Raw genomic sequence first — 21848 nt, forward strand, 5'->3', positions numbered from 1 at the left:
CACCGACCCTCGTTCCTCTCCTCCGCCACCACTATGATACCGGGAGTGGCTTCTGGGTATCGCCGCTCCGGCGATGTGACCAGCCGGACCGGCGATGAAGTCACTCCCACGGGTGCGTGAGTAACCAGCACGATCCCTGCACATGCGCGCCTTTCCGGCACTTTCCGGCAGGCTTCCATTCAAGACCCGGCGCCCGATTTACTGCAAATATCTCTTTAATGTTGGCTTACCTGTAGGTTCAAGTACTATATGAGGATATACAACCGCTTTAAATCATTAAAAGTCCATATAGTGAAATAAAGTGCAAATAATGGAGCAGTAAAAGATTCCTACAGAGATCATAAAGTGCAGATGTGATAATAAGGTGCTGTGTAGCATCAATAAGTGATGTTTTGACTTCAATGGAATGAAATCCTTGGTGTGTGTATAACACCCGTAGGTGTACTACCTTCTTACCTTACTGTTTTAACCACTTGACCACTTGTTTTTTGGGGGTGCTGGGCGCCGGCTTCTTAGCGGCTGGCTTGGCGGCGGCTTTCTTGGGCACGGCCAGCCCCTCCAGCTTCTTCTTGTTGAGGCGGAAGGAGCCGTTGGCGCCGACCCCCTTGACCTGGACCAGGGTGTCGTTCTGGACCAGCGCCTTCACCGAGTACTTGAGGTAGGTGCGGCCGTTCTGCTGGTCGAACCAGGTCACCTTCTTGGCCTCGCCGTAGATCTTGGCCAGGGAGGAGCCGTTCCGCTCGCCCAGCTTGCGGATGGAGTTCACCACCAGCTGGCTGATTCACACTTTTCAGCCTCATGCTTTTCAGTCCGTTACAGCGTGACGAATGTGCTATCTCCATTATGAACGCTAGTTTTACCAGAACGAGCGCTCCTGTCTCATACTTCATTATGAGCATGCGCGTTTTTTTTCCTTTCGGAAAAGCGCACACACGAGCGGTTTTCGCGAAGGGAAAAAAGAGAGCTGGTTCTAATTTTTTTGCGGGCAGTTTTCTCGTCGGGAGGGAAAACTGCTATGGAGCATACACACGCCCGGTTTTCCAGACAAAAAGCAAACATGGCAGTTTTTCGGGAAAAACAGTCGTGTGTACGAGGCATTAGGCATTTTTAGGCACTGCTGAGTTTGTAGAGGCCGATCTGTTGACAGCCTTAAAGTGGAACTAAACCATCCTTTCTAGCCAAGGAAGCTGCCATCTTCACTTCTGTTTGATCTTTAACTGCCGTGGTGCTGCACATGTGATCAGTTATTTGATGGTTTGACCGCTTGGTTGAGGACCAAGCAAATGTGACAGTTGGCATTCCTGGCATTTTTTTTTTTTTTTTTAAGCCATTAAATTGATGGATTTAGTTCTATTTTTCTGATTTACTCTTGCTCATGGGCCCTGGGCTTGAGCAAAATGTCAGCCTCCAGTAAGAAAAAACAGGAGGAATACTGGATGCAATTTACAGCACACACTGATTTTGGTAGCATAATTTATTAATGTGGAATTATGTTCCTTGTTAAAAAATGTTGTTATGGGTAAAGTTTTGCATCAAGAATATGCAAATCAATACATATACATTATTTATAAAACTCCGATAGTATATTGTTGGCATTGTGCACTGACCTAACTGTTGGTAACAAATGGGTCTGTTTTATACCGTATCTGATCTTGTAATCTAGAATAAAATTGATAGATAAATGCCCAGTGGGCCAGTCAGAAGCAGCCAATGGCATTCCCTGCCAGCAGCGTCTTGTATGCATCCCCCTTGTTTTATCTTTAGCTGCAGGATTGGGAATTCCCCAGCCACCGATGATTTGGCCCTGTACAGTGACAGTTTCCTGGTATGACCTGTTTGTTGCAGCAGGTAGGGCCAGATCCCTGCACAAGCAGCTAATCATTGCTTCTGCCTGCATACAAACAATGCCCTCCACCACCACTACAGTCCTTATCTATTCAGAACTGAAGAAATGTATAGTATGACGTTGCTCCTTTTATTTATTACCAATATTTATACAGTAAAACCTTGGTTTGAGAGGGACTTTGTTTTTTTTTGTAAAATTATTTTTATTGAAAAATTTTCAGACATAACATACAACACATAAAAGACTCGGCACAACACCAAGTCGAACATTCGGCCAACATGGCCGGCAGAAAAATACTCTAACATTAGCCATCAACTGACAGCAGCTATACAAGCAGTGAACCCCTCCCGTCCCTCCCCTTACTCAGTTCCCCCTCCCCTTATCAGAATATAACAACCCGGATGAGCAAATAACCTCTTTCATCTCCACGTACCGTTGCGGACATCTGGAATCTGGCTCCACCCATTTTAGGAGGATGTCAAATGTAACTCAGGACCTACCCCACAGTCTTACTTCAAACATATACTAACCCACTGTTTGATCAGAGTCATACCATGCCCTCCATACTTTTTCAAATTTCTTCCCGCAGCCTCTAGACCAGTGGTTCTCAACCTTTTAGTGCCGTGACCCCTTGATAAAAATTTCCCAAGTTGTGGGGACCCCTAACAGTAAAATTTATTTTCGCAGCGTGGGTTGTCAGCACCCAAGTAATTTGCGCCCCTAACCCACGGAAATTTAGCGCTCCCCCGAGTCCCCTCCACTTGTACAGTATTAAAACCTCATATGGTGCGTATGGTACATTTTAGGATGTACCACTCTCTCTCTTTGTTCTCCTCTTTTTCCCTTCTATCTCTCGCTATCCTAATTTCTTTTTTTTTTTTTTTTTTTCCCACTATCCCTCTCTAGTAGTCTTTCTTGTTTTTTTTTTTTTTTCTCTTATTCTTTCTCTCCCCTTTTCTTTCTTCCTCCTCCTCTTTTCCTCTCCCTTCCATGTATTCTCTATTTTAATTCCTTCTCTTACTCCTTGATGGAGGGGGAATGGGATCAGTGGCAATGCTGGGGGGAGTTCTGATGAGCCAACTTAGGTGCTCTTGATTAGAGGTCGACCGATATGGGTTTTTCTCTGGCCGATACCGATGCCGATATTTAGAATTTGGGGCGGCCGATGGCCGATATATGATGCCGATTTTTGCGGCCGATATTTTAGGCCGATTTTTTTTATTTTTTTTTGGCAGGTGGCGCTAATTGGCACTGGCAGATTGCACTGGATGGAACCAATTGGCAAAAGCAGATGGCACTGATTGGCAGGTGGCACTGAATGGCACTGGCAGGTGGCACTGGTTGGCACGTGGCACTAAGGTGGCACTGGCAGGTGGCACTAATTGGCACTGGCAGGTGGCACTAATTGGCACTGGCAGGTGGCACTAATTGGCACTGGCAGGTGGCACTAATTGGCACGTGGCACTGGATGGTACTGGCAGGTGGCACTAATTGGCAATAGTTAGCACTGGCAGATGGCACTGGTTGGCACTGGCAGGTGGCACTAATTGGCAGGTGGCACTGGATGGCCTTGGCAGGTGGCACTAGTTGGCACTAGCAGGTGGCACTGGATGGCACTGGCAGATGGCACTGGATGGCACTGGGTGGCATTGTCAGGTGGCACTGGATGGCATTGGCAGGTGGCACTGAAAGGCATTGGCAATGCCAGGTGGCACTGGATGGCATTAGCAGGTGGCACTGGATGGTATTGGCAGGTGGCACTGGATGGCGTTGCCACTGGCAGGTGGCACTGGATGGCATTGACAGGTGGCACTGGATGGCATTAACAGATGGCACTAGTTGGCATTGGCAGGTGGCACTAGTTGGCATGGCATTGGCAGGTGGCACTGGATGGCATTGGCAGGTGGCACTGGCTGGTTGGCATTAGCAGATGGCACTGGCAGGTTTCACAGCACATAATGTAGCGGATAATGTGTGAAACTCTCTATACAGTTTCACAACTGCTGCAGAGAGAAAGAGGAGCTCAGATTCATTGCGATGTTGAAGGTGGGTGGGACCCGGGTTGGGCGGGGCTCAGCTGTCCACCAGCCAATGGGATGAGATCATTGGCTGGATAGCTGCTGAGTCCCGCCCACCCCGGGTCCCGCCCACCTTCAACATCGCAACGAATCTGAGCTCCTCTTTCTCTCTGCAGCAGTTGTGAAACTGTATGAAGAGAGAGTTTCACACATTCAGCTACATTATGTGCTGTGAAACTGTGAGAGCAGAGAGAGAGAGAGGAGCTCAGATTCATCGTGATGTTGGAGGTGGGCGGGACCCGGGGTGGGCGGGACCCAGCAGCTATCCAGCCAATGATCTCATCCCATTGGCTGGTGTTGGACAGCTGAGTCCCGCCCACCCCGGGTCCCGCCCACCCCGACATCAGTCCGACAGCTCCATTCTCCTTCACACACACACGGCACTGCTCTGCAGACAGTGTGGAGAAGGGAGGGGGAACCCCATGTTCCTCCTTCCTTCTCCACACTCTGCTGATGCAGATCTGCTAAATATCGGCCACATTTGGATAATAATCGGCCGATGCCGATTTCTCCAAAATGACTGAATATCGGCCCGATATATCGGCCGGCCGATATATCGGTCGACCTCTGCTCTTGATCAAGGTCATCTGCTGATCTGAGAACTGTAGTGGGGACTTTTAATGGCAACTATAATCACAGGTAGTGTTTAGGGTTGTCCCGATACCACTTTTTTAGGACTGAGTACAAGTACCGATACTTTTTTTTCAAGTACTCGCCGATACCGAATACCGATACTTTTTTTTAAATGTGTCCCCAAATGCAGCCATGTCCCCCCCCCCCATATATGCAGCCATGTCCCCCCCCCATATATGCAGCCATGTCCCCCCCATATATGCAGCCATGTCCCCCCCCATATATGCAGCCATGTCCCCCCCCATATATGCAGCCATGTCCCCCTCCATATATGCAGCCATGTCCCCCTCCATATATGCAGCCATGTCCCCCTCCATATATGCAGCCATGTCCCCCCCCCATATATGCAGCCATGTCCCCCCCCCATATATGCAGCCATGTCCCCCCCCCCCCATATATGCAGCCATGTCCCCCCCCCCATATATGCAGCCATGTCCCCCCCCATATATGCAGCCATGTGCCCCTTACCTACATGCTGCCGCGCCGCCGCTTGGTTAATACGGGCGGGGAACATTACAGCTTTCATTTGAATAGCTGTAGTCTTTCGCGCTGCGCTACGTATAGACACTCCCCCTTGCTTGGGATTGGATAGTTCACCCGAGCAAGGGGGAGTGTCTATACGCGGCGCAGCGGGAAACACTACAGCTATTCAAATGAAAGCTGTAATGTTCCCCGCCTGTATTACCCAGGGGGGGGGGGGGGGAGTATTCTATTTAGGCATCGGGGGTACTCGATTCCGAGTACTCCCGCAAATACTCGGAATCGGTCCCGATACCGATACTAGTATCGGGACAACCCTAGTAGTGTTACTCACTGTGTCTCCGACTTTGTGGTGTCTCGTAGCGGTGACACCTATGCTGAAATCAGGAGATAGGGTCTCCTCCAGCCCCTCCCACCTCACAATCCTTACCAGTCAGCGGACCTCTAGTCTCTGCTCCCCAGCCATGCCGTGTCGTCTCAAGTTAGTATCAGTGGACTTGCCCGGCATAAAACACGTCTGATCGATATCTACCAGAGAGGGAATTACAGCGGCCAATCTCTTCGACAGAACTTTAGTCAAGATTTTGAGGTCCATATTCAGCAGGGCAATGGGTCTGTATGAAGAGCACTCTAGCGGGTCCTTGCCAGGTTAAGGCAGTAAAATCATATAAGCTTCTAGCATTGAGGCCGGAAGCGTCTGTTTTTGTAAACAACAATCCAGCAATGTCGTAAGTCTGGGGGCCAGTTGGATCAACGTACGTCTTATAAAAATCGTCCGGAAACCCGTCGGGGCGCTTTATTGGGCGGAAAAGCAAAAATCACTGAAACCACCTCTTTATTGGTAATTTTGGCTTCCAGTGCCATCCAATCCTCATCGGATCACCTCGGAAGGGCCAGGCCCCCCAGCAATTTGTCCAAGGCCAATGGGTCATATGGGGGGATTGGGGCATATAGGGTCAATAAGTAATTCTGGAATTCAGCTAAAATGTCCGTTGGGTCTTTAACCAAGCCTCCATTTGGATCTCTAATAATTGGGATATGTGCAATTTGGTTATTGTCAGCTACCAACCTAGCCAGCAGTTTCCCATTTTTCTCCCCCCTCAGAAAACAATGAATTAGCCCTATGTTTAGCCTCAGTATGAGCAAAGTTGTTAAAATGCAAGGAAAGCTGCAGTCTGGCTTCCAGTAATGCAGTATAAGAGGAGTCCGTAGGGTCTCGGACTTGTAAAAAATGGACCGTTTGTCCGCCGTGTTAAAGGGCCCTTATACATTCCCCTCAGATCACTGCCTTAAAGGCATCCCAAAGAACCAGAGGGTCAGCCGACTCTGCATTCGTGGCCCAATAAACCGTGACCGAGTCCAGTAGATGGATACTTGTTAATTTTGCAACCACCCCGAGGACAGTCTCCAACCCCTCGACCACCCCTCCCCCCCCCCCCCCCCCCTCCCGCCAACCGGGAGTAGCAAGGAGATGGAGAGTAGATTGTGATCTGACAAGCCGAGTAACTTTGGTTTTGAGAGCATTTTGCAAGACGAGAATTTTTTTTTTTAAATACATTTTGACTTGATGTCTTGATATAAGAGTAGCGTCATGTCACAACTGAGTATAAAAAAGAGAGGCGCCTCTAAGTTTATGGTTACATTTAATGAAGGTACAACATTTAGCAACATATTGCTACATAGAGGCGCCTCCCTTTTTTTTATACTCTGTAGCTTCTGCTGGATTCTGCTTCTAACCCCCTTGTGAATGGACATTTTATGGTTACACAACCATCACATGGCTATAATCTTTTTATATGGATTATAAACTGAAGGACCGATGAATAAATTGTTGTGGAACAAATCATTTGAGTTTCCATTACAGTGGAACTTCAGATTGCAAATAATCGTGGTTAACAAGCGTTTCGCAATACGAGCACTGTATTTAAAAAATCCTTTGCGAGTGTTGTCTTGCAAAATGAGCAGGATTCAGGCCAAAGCGATGTGCAGTACCACGTTTGGCCTTGAGGTTGGGGGGGGGGGGGGCGCCGGAGCCAAACGGCACCGATCGCAGCCGTTCAGTAATGCTCGGAAAGACACGGAAATACTCTGTTCCCGAGGTCAGCCGAGGTGTCCTCGGGCCTTTCCAGCTGTTTCCGAAGCTCTTCGGCGCCCCCCGACTCTGGCCGCATGCGGTATTGCATGTCATTGAAGTCAATGCGGAACAAATTATTTTCGTTTCCATTGACTTCAATGGGTAAACTCGCTTTGTTATGCAAGTACTTTGGATTACGAGCATTCTCCTGGAACAGATTATGCTCGTTATCCGAGGTTCCACTGTATTTCTTATGGGGAAATACGCTTTGATATACAAGTGCTTTGGATTACAAGCATGTTTCTGGAACGAATTATACTCGCAGTCGAAGGTTTTACTGTATAGGGATTTTATGCAGCTCTTTACATATATTGTGCATTTGTATTGGTGAATTAAAGTGGTAGTAAACTTTCCCCATGAGAAATCTTCCCTGCGAGGTAATATCATAATGTGCTAATATGCATCGCTGTCCTCTTCTCTGGTATGTGGGAGATCTTTCTGTGCCATTGAGTACAATGCAGGGCTGTTAACCTGTATCGACTCTAGTGCTAGGCCTTTTCTGGCACTTTTTGTTTACAAGTACGAGTATTTTTTGATGGAAAATTACTTAAAACCCCAAACATTATATAATTCTATATTTTTAGCAGAGACCCTAGAGAATAGACTGGCGATCTTTGCAATTTTTTATGTCACGCGGTATTTGCACAGTGGTTTTTGAAACGCAATTTTTTTTTTTTTTGGAAACAATACACTTTAATTTTAGTGCAAAAAAAAAAACACAATACATAACCCAATTTTTTATTTATTTTTTGATAAAATATGTTACGAGTAAATGGATACCTAACATGTCATCCTTTAATATTGCGACTGCTTCTGGAATGGCGACAACCTACGGTACTTAGAAATCTCCGTAGGTGACGCTTTAAAAATTGTTACAGAATACCTGTGTGACAAACCCCGTACTCAATAGTATGTCCTTCTGTATTAGATTTCCTTTGTCCAGTACCAGCATGATCCAAGATGCCTCAGCCCACCCAGTCACTAGCCGTAGCGCAGTGTAGGTTGAAAAACAGCATAAGGCTTTATTGAAGAACAAACACAAGTACCGTATTTATCGGCGTATACCGCGCACTTTTTTGCCCTGAAAATCAGGGCAAAATCGTGGGTGCGCGGTATACGCCGATACCCGCTTTCCCACGCAGAGTTTGAATACTGCGCCGACATATACCGAGCGCAGTACACTCGGGTATAGTCGGGCAGTCTCGGCTCCTTCCGCGCTCACGTCCTGGACGTACAGGACGTCAGCGCGAGAGTTGCCGAGCCTGCCCGACAATACACGAGGGTACTGCGCTCTGTATATGTCGGCGCAGTATTCAAACTCGGAGCGGGGAGGACGCCGCAGGACGCCGGACCCGACAAAGAGGACACCCGAAGCCGCAGACGGACGCCGGACCCAACGAGGCCGCCGATGGACGCCGCACAAGACACCAAAACTGTAAGTACAAAAAAACTTTTTTCCACAGGAATCCGCTGCAACTTTAGGGGTGCGCGCTATACGCGGGAGCGCGCTATACCCCAATAAATACGGTATATATTTCTGGAGACAACCCCCCCCCCCCCCTTGTTGGCATAGAGACTCACAGGATGGGATAAACTTTACATCCAATCAATTGTACATTTAAACTTATCAACACATCTATAAACAAAATCTAGGCATGCAGCCAACAACTAGGTGCTGAAACTTGAAGAGCCCTTTCACGTTGCGGCCGTGTTGGCGGTAAAGCACTGCTAGTTTTAGCGGCGCTTTACCGTCGTCTTTGCTGTGCTATTCCGCCGCTAGCGGGGCGCTTTCAAACTCCGCTGGCGGCCGAGGAAAGGGTTATTGGCACCCGTATAGCGCCGCTGCTGAAGCGCTTTGCAGGCGCTTTGGCAGCGGTGTCCATTCATTTCAATGGGCAGGAGCGATGTATATAGGGCCGAAACAATTAATCGATAACTAATCAATTATGAAATTAATCGATTACAATTTTCATAATTGATTAATCGGGCAGTAACATAATGGGGTTTAAAAAAAAAACTAGCCCTTTATAATACAAAAAAGCAAATCGCTACTGTAAATATTACTTTCACTGTCCCACGGTAAAAAAATGAACCCCTTACAGTAGCGATTATTTGCTCTTTTTGTACTTTTTTTTTATTTTTTTAACCCCATTATGTTACTAAACATCTCAGACCTCTGTTTTTCGGTGCTTTTTGCAGAAACAGGTAGATTGTCACCGGCGCAAACAAATCTATTATAAATTGTGTTGACCTGCTGCAGTACTGTGTAAACCTCCGAAGAGGTTTTGGATATAGAAGCAGAAAAGAATTGTTACTGCGCTGGTTTGAATATGCGATGACACAAACTAAATTAGCCCCTTAAACTCAGTTGAGAAATACTAGTATGTGATACAATAAAGTGCTGAATCCTATACAGTGATGTAAGTGATAAACCACTATAAGGCTGCATTCACACCTGAACGCGGCGTATTGTACCGCGATTTGCCGTGACAAAACGCATCGTTTTTTAGCCTAAAATACGCCAGAGGGGTGATTAAACATTGTCGGCTATGCCGAACGCCGAAGCCGCCTGAAAAAAAGGGTCCGGGACTTGTTTTGAGCTTCAGGCGTACGGCGTTTCGGCGTGGAGATGTGAACCATCTCCATAGCCGACAATGTTAATTCACCCCTCCAGCGTATTTCAGGCTGCAATAGCGCCGGGCGTAAAAACGCCTAGGTGTGAATGGAGCCTAAATTAATAAAATAACAATATCCAGCTCTCGTGGGCGTGTACAATTGCGTAATGCTATGTATATCTGCTGTGCTAACAAACAAAATTTAAATAAATAAATAAATGACAATATCAAAATCTCTCAAGAATGTGAATAAATAAAAAAAATCTATGTCCAGCTCTCTTAAGCATGTAAATTGTGCGTGATGCTATAAGCAACTATTTTGCCAGCAAACAGATATAAATATAAGTGTAGTGTGTGTATATATTGTAACAGTAGGAGCTACTGTCACGTTAAAGTGGACACAGAGTCTGCATATTGGGTGAATGCAGAGCTGCAGAGCTTGCATTTAAAAACAGAGAAAACTGCTCTGGCAGTTTTCTCAGATTTTTCAATCTCTCCAACCCTGTGTCCGGGTTTTAGAGACAGCCTGCGAGCTGTCTGCCCAGCTGCAGACAGCTCATATAATCAGGGACTGGTCAGAACAGAGGAGAGGGAGGAAGGTGGAGCAGTGGCTGTGACTGTCGCTGTGTCTCTGTGTTGGGACAGACGCTGTATGCGTTGAAGGACTTTGGGGCCTTGTGCATCCAGGACTGTGGGTCTGGAGGAGCTGATGGTTTGAGGAACCATTACCTGTAGCAGCAGTGCTGTTAAAGACAAGCCAGGTGGGCTGTTATTTTCATTGGTTTCTGCGTAACGTTTAAACCCCTACGTGGGATTCCTATGAATGGACTTTTTGTTTTGTTTATCCCCATTTAATAAACGTGGGCTACCAGGCCCTTAACACTAATTGCCTGTTTGCTGTGGACTCACTACACCAAAACGCATCTGCCAGAAGAGCTAAACAACCCCCAATGTTTACAATATATATATATATATATATATATATATATATATATATATATATATATATATTACAAAAAAAAATGAATAAATATAAAGTGCAAAGTAATAACGTATGTGCAAAAAATTTGATATATCAAAGTTCATGTGCATTCATGATATGACACATCCCAAATGGCGTGAGAAAACACAACTTCACAGAGTCCAATCAGGGAGTAATATGGTGATAAATCCTGGTGCTCTGTTTTTTTAATCGATGGGTATGTCCTCCTTTTTCTCACAAGATTTTCCTCAATGCCTCAAAAAACAAGGGGCTCATCATGGTGTAGTACATATAAAAGGTTTTGTTTATTTAAAAAAATATAAAATCAGACTACTCACAAGAGAGGTGCTTTAAGACCAGCACCTGGTGTCTTTGGCAGTTTCGGGCTTAGACAGCCGCTCACCAGCTTATCTTTAGGGTGCGTACCCGGCTCCTGTTACACTGTGGTCCCACAGGTCAAAATGCACTCCCTCTTGTGCTATCCACCTCGCTTCTACGCGTTTCGCAAATACGCAAATATGCGTCATCAGGAAAGCTCTCGCTTTCCTGATGACCAGGTGCTGGTCTTAAAGCACCTCTCTTGTGAGTAGTCTGATTTTATATTTTTTTTAAATAAACAAAACCTTTAATATGTACTACACCATGGTGAGCCCCTTGTTTTTTGAGGCATTGAGGAAAATCTTGTGAGAAAAAGGAGGACATACCCATTCTAAGCAAAGTGTAGACAACCTGGCTGGTTCAGGGGTAAAATGAAATGCAGAGTCCAAAGTGGTTGTAGTGAGTCTGGTTAGATCAGACCAGACTGGGCTTCTCAGGTCACTCTGTGCCCCTAATAGACACAGGGTAACTTACACATAGGGGCCTGGGGAGCTAAACCAGGAGTTTCCTGACCCCTCTAAGGTAAACTGGGTTCCACAAGCCACCCGCCCAAAGTGACTCCTGTCACACATCTCCTCTTTCGGCAGGGGACTAACACCGGAGGAGACCCCAGACGGTTTGACTTCGAAGTTAGTCTGTAGTTCCAGTCCCCCAATGCCTGTACCCACACAGTACTCCCAAACAAATTGTCCCGAACAGAGCATTAGTCACTCAGCCAACCTCTGCCTGTCTCGTAGAACATACTCATCGCTGGAGAGAAGTGCGGACTGGCCCTTTTTCTCCTGGGAGTCCTTTCAGCTGCTGGAGAAAAGACAGGGTGATTTTGCCCACTTTGTCATGCTGTTGGGGATCTGGGTCCCTACCCAGCATTCCTGGGGTATACGAGTGGAGACCGTAGTCCCATCCACTTTTGCTATATTAAATTCCCCCAGTGTTGTCCGAGCAAGGCTGATATCCTCCTGTCCCAATGCCAGACCTTTTTATGGGGTTGTGCCAGTAGAGCTTGCAAGCCCATCCACTACCAAAGGAAATCCTTATTTTGTTAGTTGAGGGCAGAGGTCTGTGCCCTTAACCACTTCCCGACCGCCGCATGTAAATGTACATCCACAGAATGGCACGTACAGGCAAATGGGCGTACATGTACGTCCTTGCCTACTAGCGCTGGGGGGTCCGATCGGGACCCATCCCCCCCTGCTACATGCGGCGGTCGGATTCCCGCGGGGAGCGATCCGGGACGACGGCGCGGCTATTCGTTTATAGCCGCTCCGTCGCGATCGCTCCCCGGAGCTGAAGAACGGGGAGAGCCGTATGTAAACACGGCTTCCCCGTGCTTCACTATGGCGCTGCATCGATCGAGTGATCCCTTATGTAGGGAGACTCGATCGATGACGTCAGTCCTACAGCCACACCCCCCTACAGTTGTAAACGCACACTAAGTGAACACTAACTCCTACAGCGCCCCCTGTGGTTAACTCCCAAACTGCAACTGTCATTTTCACAATAAGCAATTTAAATGCATTTTTTGCTGTGAAAATGACAATGGTCCCAAAAATGTGTCAAAATTGTCCGAAGTGTCCGCCATAATGTCGCAGTCACGAAAAAAATCGCTGATCGCCGCCATTAGTAGTAAAAAAAAAAAAAAATTAATAAAAATGCAATAAAACTATCCCCTATTTTGTAAACGCTATAAATTTTGCGCAAACTGATCGATAAACGCCTATTGCGATTTTTTTTTTTTTTTTTAACAAAAATAGGTAGAAGAATACGTATCGGCCTAAACTGAGGAAAAAAAACATTTTTATATATGTTTTTGGGGGATATTTATTATAGCAAAAAGTAAAAAATGTTGTTTTTTTTTTCAAAATTGTTGCTCTATTTTTGTTTATAGCGCAAAAAATAAAAACCGCAGAGGTGATCAAATACCACCAAAAGAAAGCTCTATTTGTGGGGAAAAAAGGACGCCAATTTTGTTTGGGAGCCACGTCGCACGACCGCGCCATTGTCTGTTAAAGCGACGCAGTGCCGAATCGCAAAACCTGGCCTGGGCATTTAGCTGCCTAAAGGTCCGGGGCTTAAGTGGTTAATAGACACAGGGTGGCTTAGGCCTAGTACACACGAGAGGATCCGCTGGATCGTACACACCAGGGGATCTATCCGCTGAAACCGGATCAATTCCAGCGGATCGATCCTCTTGTGTGTACGGGGCCTTACACATAAGAGGGGCCTGAACTGAACCAGTTTTTTTCTGACCCCTCTAAGATAAGCTTGGTTCTACGAGCCCCCCGCCCAAAGTGACTTCCGTCACAACGTGTTTAGTGTTACAGCGGAGGTCTAGCACTATAATTATTGCTCTCGCTCCAACGTTCACAGCGATACCTCACTTGTGGGGTGCGAACGCTGTTAAATATGCGCTTGCGACTTGCATATGCATTTACTTCTGCACACGAGCATAGAGGGATGGGGGCGCTTTCCTTTTTATTATTTATTATTATTATTATTACTGTCTGGTCTCTAGTCACTTCTATGGCCAACCTTGCAAACCATTTGATCGTTTCCCAGGGGCGCTGGTAAAAATTTTTTTTTTTTTTTTTTTTACATATATATCAGAGTTCTGGCTGATATCTTCAGCCATAACCCTGGCAAACCACTTGCAAGCCGCAACGTGTATATATACGTATTGCGGTTGGCAAGTGGCTATTATAAGTGGTGGGGCAACCACTGCGACCATGGTCAAGAGCAGCTTGTGGAGGAGACTGCAGGGGACAACTGGTGGCACTGCAGGGACCCTGCTGGAGCAAGGAAAAGGTAAGCAATACAGCCTCTTCTGCAATCCCCTGGACTTAATCCTTGAATTTAATCTTTACACCGCTGTTATTTTTATTGTGCCTAGAATTGGGGTTAGATCACAGAAGAGCATGCTTGGGTTTGGGAGTGAGGGTACGACTCCATACATCACTGAGTTTGAGTAATTCCATCAATGGTGATCTGCATGTACATGGACCGAATGATGAAAACCTACAGATACCTTAACAAAACAAGGAAAATAAATCTGCCTTTGTTTCTCCTTCTATGTTCTTCTATGCATACATCACTGTGTTCCGCACAGCTCCTCTTGCCTTCTCCAGTCACAACCTGGTTTTAGATTCGACACCAAATACGGTGAAGTTCTCCAATGATTGGAACGAGTTTCTCGTTGGGGATTTCCTTCACAGCGACACATCACCTCATACATTCTTTATTGCTGTGAACACAACTTCCCCTTGTATGTTATTATAAAGGTGCACTGTTTATGTAACAGCCGTTGACAAAGGGCAGTTATCTTACCTCATGCGGTTATCTCGCTTCATGTGGTATCTCACTTCACGCAGTCGTATCAAAACGACTTTATTTCCTTTAAAGTGGAACTAACATGCAAAAGGATGTCTTCTGGCCCTGTAAAAGTTAAAACCTAAAGCTGGTCTCACACTGATCAAAATTTGGCCAGGTTCAGAAGAATTTTTTATGTGGCTATCCCTGTCTCACAGAAGTCAAACATTTGATCAATTTCTGTTTATGGGACATGCGGGAAAACTTTTGCTGATCAGCAGCTGCAGTCACTGATTAGTGTATTCTGACAGTGGCGAGTCTCGCTGTTATAATACAACATCCCTAAATGGTGATTCCTCCAACCACCTTGTTTATGGTGATAGAGAAACCTTGTGTGTGTTTTTTTTTTTTTTTTAAATGAAGAATCTGTGGCCAATTTAACCACTTGACCTCCGGAAGATTTACTCCCCCATATGACCAGGCAATTTTTATGGTACGGCACTGCGTTATGTTAACTGACAATTGCACTGCTGTACATAAACAAAACGAATGTCCTTTTTTCCAAACAACTAGAGCTTTATTTTGGTGGTATTTGATCACCAATGCGTTTTTTATTTTTTTTGCACTATAAACAAAGACATTATTTTTAACTTTCCGATATAAAATGTATCCAATAAAAAAATAATTTAAAAATCAAATTTATGTATCCTGCTACATAGTTTTGTTAAAAAAAAAGTGTATATTGATTGGTTTGCGCAAAAGTTATAGCGTCTACAAACTATGGTATGTATGTATGTATGTATGTATATCCCCCCCCCCCCCCCCGAGTATAAGCCAAGTTTTTAAGACTGAAAAACGACCCCCTTGGCTTATACTCGAGTCAGCAGTAAAATAGCGGGTCTGCCGCTGTGTAATCCATATGCGGCCGTACCTTTTCATTAGTAAAACAGCGTGTGTCTGCCGCTGTATAATCCAGTCTGTTCAGCCGTCCATTGTAAGACAGCCCCGCCTCCTCCTCGTCTGTGATAGGTGGAACACATCGTATGAGTGTTCCTCTATCACGGACAGACGAGGAGGAGGAGGCAGGGCTGTCTTACAATGGACGGGAACAGACTGGATTATACAGCGGCAGACACGCTGTTTTACTAATGAAAAGGTACGGCTGCATATAGATTACACAGCGGCAGACACGCTGTTTTACTGCTGACTGTGAGAGACTGCATATGTGGGCACAGTGAGAGACTGCAACTGGGCACAATTAGACTGCAAATGGTCACAGTGAGGCTGCAGATGGGCATTGTTTACCCTGTAGCTGCTGTATTTTCCCACCCTAGGCTTATACTCGAGTCAACATGTTTTCCCAGTTTTTTTTGTGGTAAAATTTAGGTGCCTTGGCTTATACTCGAGTATATACTGTGTGTGTGTGTGTGTGTGTGTGTGTGTGTGTGTGTGTGTGTGTGTGTGTGTGTGTGTGTATATAATATAATATAATATTATATTTTATTTTTAATACTGGAATTTTTTTTAATACTAGTAATGGATGTAATTGGCGACTTATAGCGTGACTGCGATATTGCAGCAACAATCGAATACTAACTGCCACTTTACGGAACCTAGTGACAATAATACAGTGATCGGTGCTAAAAATATGCACTGTCACTGTACTAATGACACTGGCTGGGAAGGGGTTAAACATGTAGCGCGATTAAGGGGTTAACACTGTGCCTAGCCAGTGTTTTTGTGTACTGTATGTGCTGCTTTTACTAAGGTAAGAGATGGAATTTATTCCCTGTTTTGTAGGGACACAAAATCCATCCCTTACCCCTGTCAGAATGAAAATCTGCCTTGTTTACATAGCTGGCAGACATCCAGTGCTTGGCATGTGCAGATCGGCTTCTGCTTTGAATAATCACAGCAGAAGCGGCCCACCGGCCTCCCATGAAGGCAGAAGTGCAAAATCGCGTTTATATACGTGATCCTGCACAGGAGAGCTGCCCTGTAGCAGTAAATTTGGGGGGGCTATGGGGCAGTTAGAAAGTGGTTAAGGCTATCTGTGCATTTTTTAGTGCATTTGTTATTTCTTATGGGTCCTGTTCACATCTATGCAGCTTCCTGCAATGTGTTTTTTGGAAATTACAGGGACTTTTTTACATGCAGCATGGTGCATTTTTGACTCCATAGACTTGCATGGATTTGCATGAAAAACACATGTACATGCGTTCTTGGTGCATTTTTTTTGCTTGACAACAAATACCTTCTCACAACAACAACACTTCCTTAAAGCGGGGGTTCACCCTTAGAGGGCACTTTTCCCCCTTAGATTCCTGCTCGTTATTACTAGGGGAATCGGCTATTTATTTAAAAATAGGTGCAGTACTTACCCGTTTACGAGACGCATCCTCTCCGTCGCTTCCGGGTATGGGCTTCGGGAATGGGCGTTCCTTCTTGATTGACAGGTTTCCGAGAGGCTTCCGACGGTCGCATCCATCGCGTCACGATTTTCCGAAAGAAGCCGAACGTCGGTGCGCAGGCGCAGTATAGAGCCGCACCGACGTTCGGCTTCTTTCGGCTACGAGTGACGCGATGGATGCGACCGTCGGAAGCCTCTCGGAAGACTGTCAATCAAGAAGGAACGCCCGCTCCCGAAGACCATACCCGGAAGCGACGGAAGAAGATGCAGCTCGAAAACGGGTAAGTACTGCACCTATTTTAATACAAATAGCCGATTCCCCTAGACCGAACGAGCAGGAATCTAGGGGAAGAAAAAAAAAATTTTTAGAAATGGGTGAACTCCCGCTTTAACCAGGCCTTTTCTGGCACTTGTTGTTCACATGTGAGGATTAATGTACACGGGACGTTTTAAAACCTCTCCTGAATGATAGATTTTACATAATTTACATGCCTCGTTTAGAAGAATTAAAAAAAAAAAAATAACAAATTAATAAATTAACGCAAGTAATCACGTTTATAAGCTGTTACAGGCATTTGGTGTTTCAAATGCCTCTGAACATCTGTCCTGTCCCTATTAAAATAATAATAATACAAATGCCATAAACTACCCCTATTTTGTAGATGCTATAACCTTTGCGCAAACCAATCAATAATCACTTATTGCGTAGAAGAATACGTATCGGCCTAAACTGAGGAAAACTATTTTTTTAAATATGATTTTTGGTGATATTTATTATAGTAAAAAGTAAAAAATATTGTTGTGTTTTTTTTTTTTTTTTTTCAAATTTCCGCTCTATTTTTGTTCATAGCACAAAAAATAAAAACCGCAGAGGTGATCAAATACCACCAAAAGAAAGCTCTATTTGTGGGGAAAAAAGGACGTCAATTTTGTTTGGGAGCCATGTCGCACAATCGCGCAATTGTCAGTTAAAGTGACGCAGTGCCGAATCGCAAAAAGTGGCCTGGTCTTTGGCCAGCCAAATGGTCCGGGGCTTAAAGTGGATGTAAACCCACTCTCATCCTTTCTAAACTACTGCCATAGTGCTGATATATAAGGATATACATGCCTCCTGCATGTATCCTTACCTGTCAAATGTCTTTCCTTTGTCTGTTGTAAGAACTGAAAAACTGCAGATTCTGTGGGTGGGTCTGTTGTCTGGAGCTCTGTGGGTGGAGTCGTGATGTCAGTAGACTCCCCGCCCTTCTGCTATGATCACTAACATCCAGTCAAAATCCAAGAAAAGTAACCACATGACTTCAGAAAAGAAGTGGGGGTGGGAATTAAAAAATAATGCCCGTCTCCAGGCTAGTGCATGAGATATGTAAATAACCTGTCCCTCACAGCAAGGGGGCGGAACGGACTAAGGTTTTTCTCTGTAAGTCCGTTTTAATTCACTGAACAATAAAAGAGGATTGCTCAGAGCTGGATTAACTCTGTGGCCCCATACACACGATAGAATTTATCCGCAGATACGGTTCAGCGGACCGTATCCGCGGATAAATCCTCTCTAAGATTTCAGAGGATTTCAATGCGATGGCGTGTACACACCATCGCATTGAAATCCGCGCTGAAATCCTCTGCCGATGACGTGTCGCGCCGTCGCCGCTATTATGACGCGGCGACGGGCGCGACGCTGTCATATAAGGAATTCCACGCATGCGTCTATTCATTACGGCGCGTGCGGGGAATCCCTTTGGACGGATGGATCCGGTAAGTCTGTACAGACGAGCGGATCCATCCGTTGGAATGGATTCCAGCAGATAGATATTCTGTGCATGTCGACAAATATTTATCTGCTGGAAATCCATTCCAGGGGAGATTTATCTGCGGATAGATATCCGACGGAGTGTACACACCATAGGATCTATCCGCAGAAACCCATTTGATGGGATTTATCTGCGGATAGATTCTATGGTGTGTATGGGGCCTGTGTGGCAAGACTGGGCATGATAGGAAATCTTATACTGTACATTGTGACATCAAAAAAATAAATACAAATTTTCGGGTTTACATCCACTTAAGTGGTTAAAGAAACCAGAAGTGACGTGGCTGGAGTTTCTGACGAATTGGCTAAGTTGACACAACACCGACAGCGTATACATTATGGTATACGATGAGTTGGCTGTTTTGACAGAGCAGCCGCTAAGGGGGAAAAAGTTGTCGCCGCCTTGGATGCGGTCATGTTGTTGGTTGCTAGCAGGCAGACTAACAACGTCCGCTCATTATATCGTGTACCGTTGTGTATACGCTGCCAGTGTTCTGTCAAAACAGCAAACTTGTCCAAATCTCCAATTACTGATGCTGGTGAGCCACTGGATGTGGTTCAGAGATTTCAATGAGTTGGCTGTTTTGACAGAACATCGGGCAAGGAGAGCATTAATCAGAGAAGCAGCCAAGAGGCCCATGGTAACATACTAAAGTTAAAGCGGGGGTTCACCCTAATCACCCTAAAAAATCTATATACAGTTACATCCAGCATACTGCTGACATCAACAGTATGCTGGATTATTTGATTTTTTTTGAAGCTGTACTTACGATTTATTTTGGTTCTATTCACCCGGCTTCCGGGTTCTCGCTCCCCCGGGGAGTAGGCGTTCCTAAGCCCCCATTCACACCTAGGCGTTTTGTCGCCTGTAGTGTGACGCCGCAGCAGCCCTGAGACGCTGGAGGGATGAAAACACATTGCCCTCTATGGAGATGGTTCACATCTCCACGCCGAACGCTGTACGCCTGCCGCCTGAAAAAAAGTCCCGGACCTTTTTTTTTCAGGCGGCTTTCGGCGTTCGGCATAGGAGATGTGAACCATCTCCATAGAGGGGGTGAGGCTGCATTCACAATCGCCGCAAATCGAGGTCCAAAACGCCGCAATTCGCGGGACAAAACACTGCGATTTTGTACGCCTAGGTGTGAATGCAGCCTAAGACGACGCATCGATGATTGACGTGCGGGTCAAGCGCGTCATCGCCTTCCGAAAATATCCGAGGGGGACTCGGCACTTTACAGCGCCTGCACAGTCAGCTCTACACCGCAGGCGCCGTATAGCGCCGTAAAGAGCCAGGTCCCCGTCGGATATTTTCGAAAGGCGATGACGCGCTTGACCCGCACGTCAATTATCTCCTGGGAGGATCTACACTCACTCCCAGGAGACATTGCGCAGAGCTCCCCGTCGGGGGAAAAGGACGACACGCCCACTCCCCGCAAGGAAGAAGACCCGGAAGTGCGGCTGAAGACAGGTAAGTGTACACCTTAAAAAAAAAATGACAACGCTACAAGCCTTTATTAAGGCTAGAGATAGGTTAGAGAAAAAGTTAATTTTAGGGTGAACCCCCGCTTTAAAGTAAAGCACCACATACCTGCAGCTATAACCAGTTAATAAGTAGGCTGATAGGCAAAGCTTTAGCACTTGTGCATCCTGTTCCACAAGACGGTGAAATGATCTTTCATTTTTAATTTGGAAGAGTAAAAAGAAAATATCGAAATGCTAGCTTTAAGATGTTTTTCAGCATGATGGAAGATTTTATTAATCTCAGATTGAGAATCAATTGAAATGTACATTATACACAAAAGAGCTGATTGCAACCAGGTTCATGGTAAGCCTTCTTTCACTTTTGGTTTAGGGAGGCCTTTATATCTCTTGTCCCATAAAGAAAAACTCCTCTTAAATGGAATACAACTTTTATACTGAATTGTGCTGTGTAATATATGAGGCTGTTGGACTAAAGTTGTGAGCAGGTAGTGTGTAATCCTTGTGAAATGTAGTATTTGTCTTCCTTCTGCAGCTATAAAAAGAGGTGTAACCAGTTATGCTTCCTCAACCCCATTTTATTTGAAGCCATGGCTAATAAATGTATTATATGCAGTGTAAAATTTTATAAAGGAGATGCCACTTTGTTCTTTTGTTCTTCTAAGGTAGTATGTACTGCCAAGGCAAACGAATGGACCCATGGACCAATAGATCCGGGTTTTTTAACTAATTTATCGGCATGGGTATATTATAATCTTGTAAGACATTTCTGTTTTGATCCAGAAACTCTAGTCCAGGGGTCTCCGAACTATGGCCCTCCAGTTGTTCAAGAACTACAATGGGATAGCAGACGGGAATTACCCTTAACACTTTAAATCAGGGGTCCTCAAACTTTTTAAACAGGGGGCCAGTTCATGGTCCCTCAGACTGTTGGGGGGCCGGACTATAGTTTAAAAAAAATATGAACCTATGCACACATCTTATTTGAAGTACAAAAAAAACAGGAAAAAACAATACAATATTTAAAATAAAGAACAATTTTAATCAACATAAACTTATTAGTATTTCACAGATTCCCCTCATCACAGAACCCCCTCCCTATCACAGACCCCCTTATCAGGGAACCCCCCCATCACCGATTCCTCTCCATTACAGATCCCCCCCATCAAAGATTCCCCAGTATTAGGTCCCCCCATCACAAAGCCCCCCAACACAAACTTCTCTCCGAGCCCCCAATAACAGGCCCCCCCCATCACACAGACCCCTAACACAAAGGGAGGGGAGAGGATAGGATAGAGAAGGAGCAGTCAGGTGGAGGGTAGGACAGAGTGGGAGCAGCCAGGTGGAGTGGAGGACAGGGTGGATGCAGCCAGGTGGAGGGGAGGACAGGGTGGAAGCAGCCAGGTGGAGGGGAGGACAGGGTGGGAGCAGCCAGGTGGAGGGGAGGACAGGGTGGGAGCAGCCAGGTGGAGGGTAGAATAGAGTTGGAGCAGCCAGGTGGAGGGTAGAACAGAATGGGAACAGCCAGGTGGAGTGGAGGACAGGGTGGATGCAGTCAGGTGGAGGGTAGAACAGAATGGGAACAGCCAGGTGGAGTGGAGGACAGGGTGGATGCAGTCAGGTGGAGGGTAGAACAGAATGGGAACAGCCAGGTGGAGTGGAGGACAGGGTGGATGCAGCCAGGTGGAGGGGAGGACAGG

General features: G+C 45.7%; 2 protein-coding genes across 2 annotated transcripts in view; one reads left to right on the forward strand and one right to left on the reverse strand.

The window, feature by feature from the left end:
• The window catches only part of HERC3 (HECT and RLD domain containing E3 ubiquitin protein ligase 3), a 102301-nt gene that overhangs the window by 7232 nt on the left and 73221 nt on the right, over nt 1-21848 (forward strand).
• Nucleotides 452-14493, reverse strand: LOC120932237 (histone H1.10-like). The gene is made up of 2 exons (XM_040344489.1): nt 14471-14493; nt 452-776 (listed from the first exon to the last, which is right to left on the reverse strand). The coding sequence occupies exons 1-2, from the start codon at nt 14491-14493 to the stop codon at nt 458-460; spliced, it is 342 nt and encodes a 113-aa protein (XP_040200423.1). The 3' UTR covers nt 452-457.

The sequence above is a fragment of the Rana temporaria genome, chromosome 1, assembly GCF_905171775.1.
Source record: "Rana temporaria chromosome 1, aRanTem1.1, whole genome shotgun sequence".
Classification (NCBI taxonomy): Eukaryota; Metazoa; Chordata; class Amphibia; order Anura; family Ranidae; genus Rana; species Rana temporaria.

Bases quoted from the DNA above. Each gene is read 5' to 3' on its own strand.
- LOC120932237 (XM_040344489.1), bottom strand. From the start codon at position 14,493: ATGAAGCGAGATAACCGCATGAG. The intron at 777-14,470 runs GTAAGATAACTG...AGTGTGAATCAG, and splicing joins AAGCGAGATAACCGCATGAG to CCAGCTGGTGGTGAACTCCA.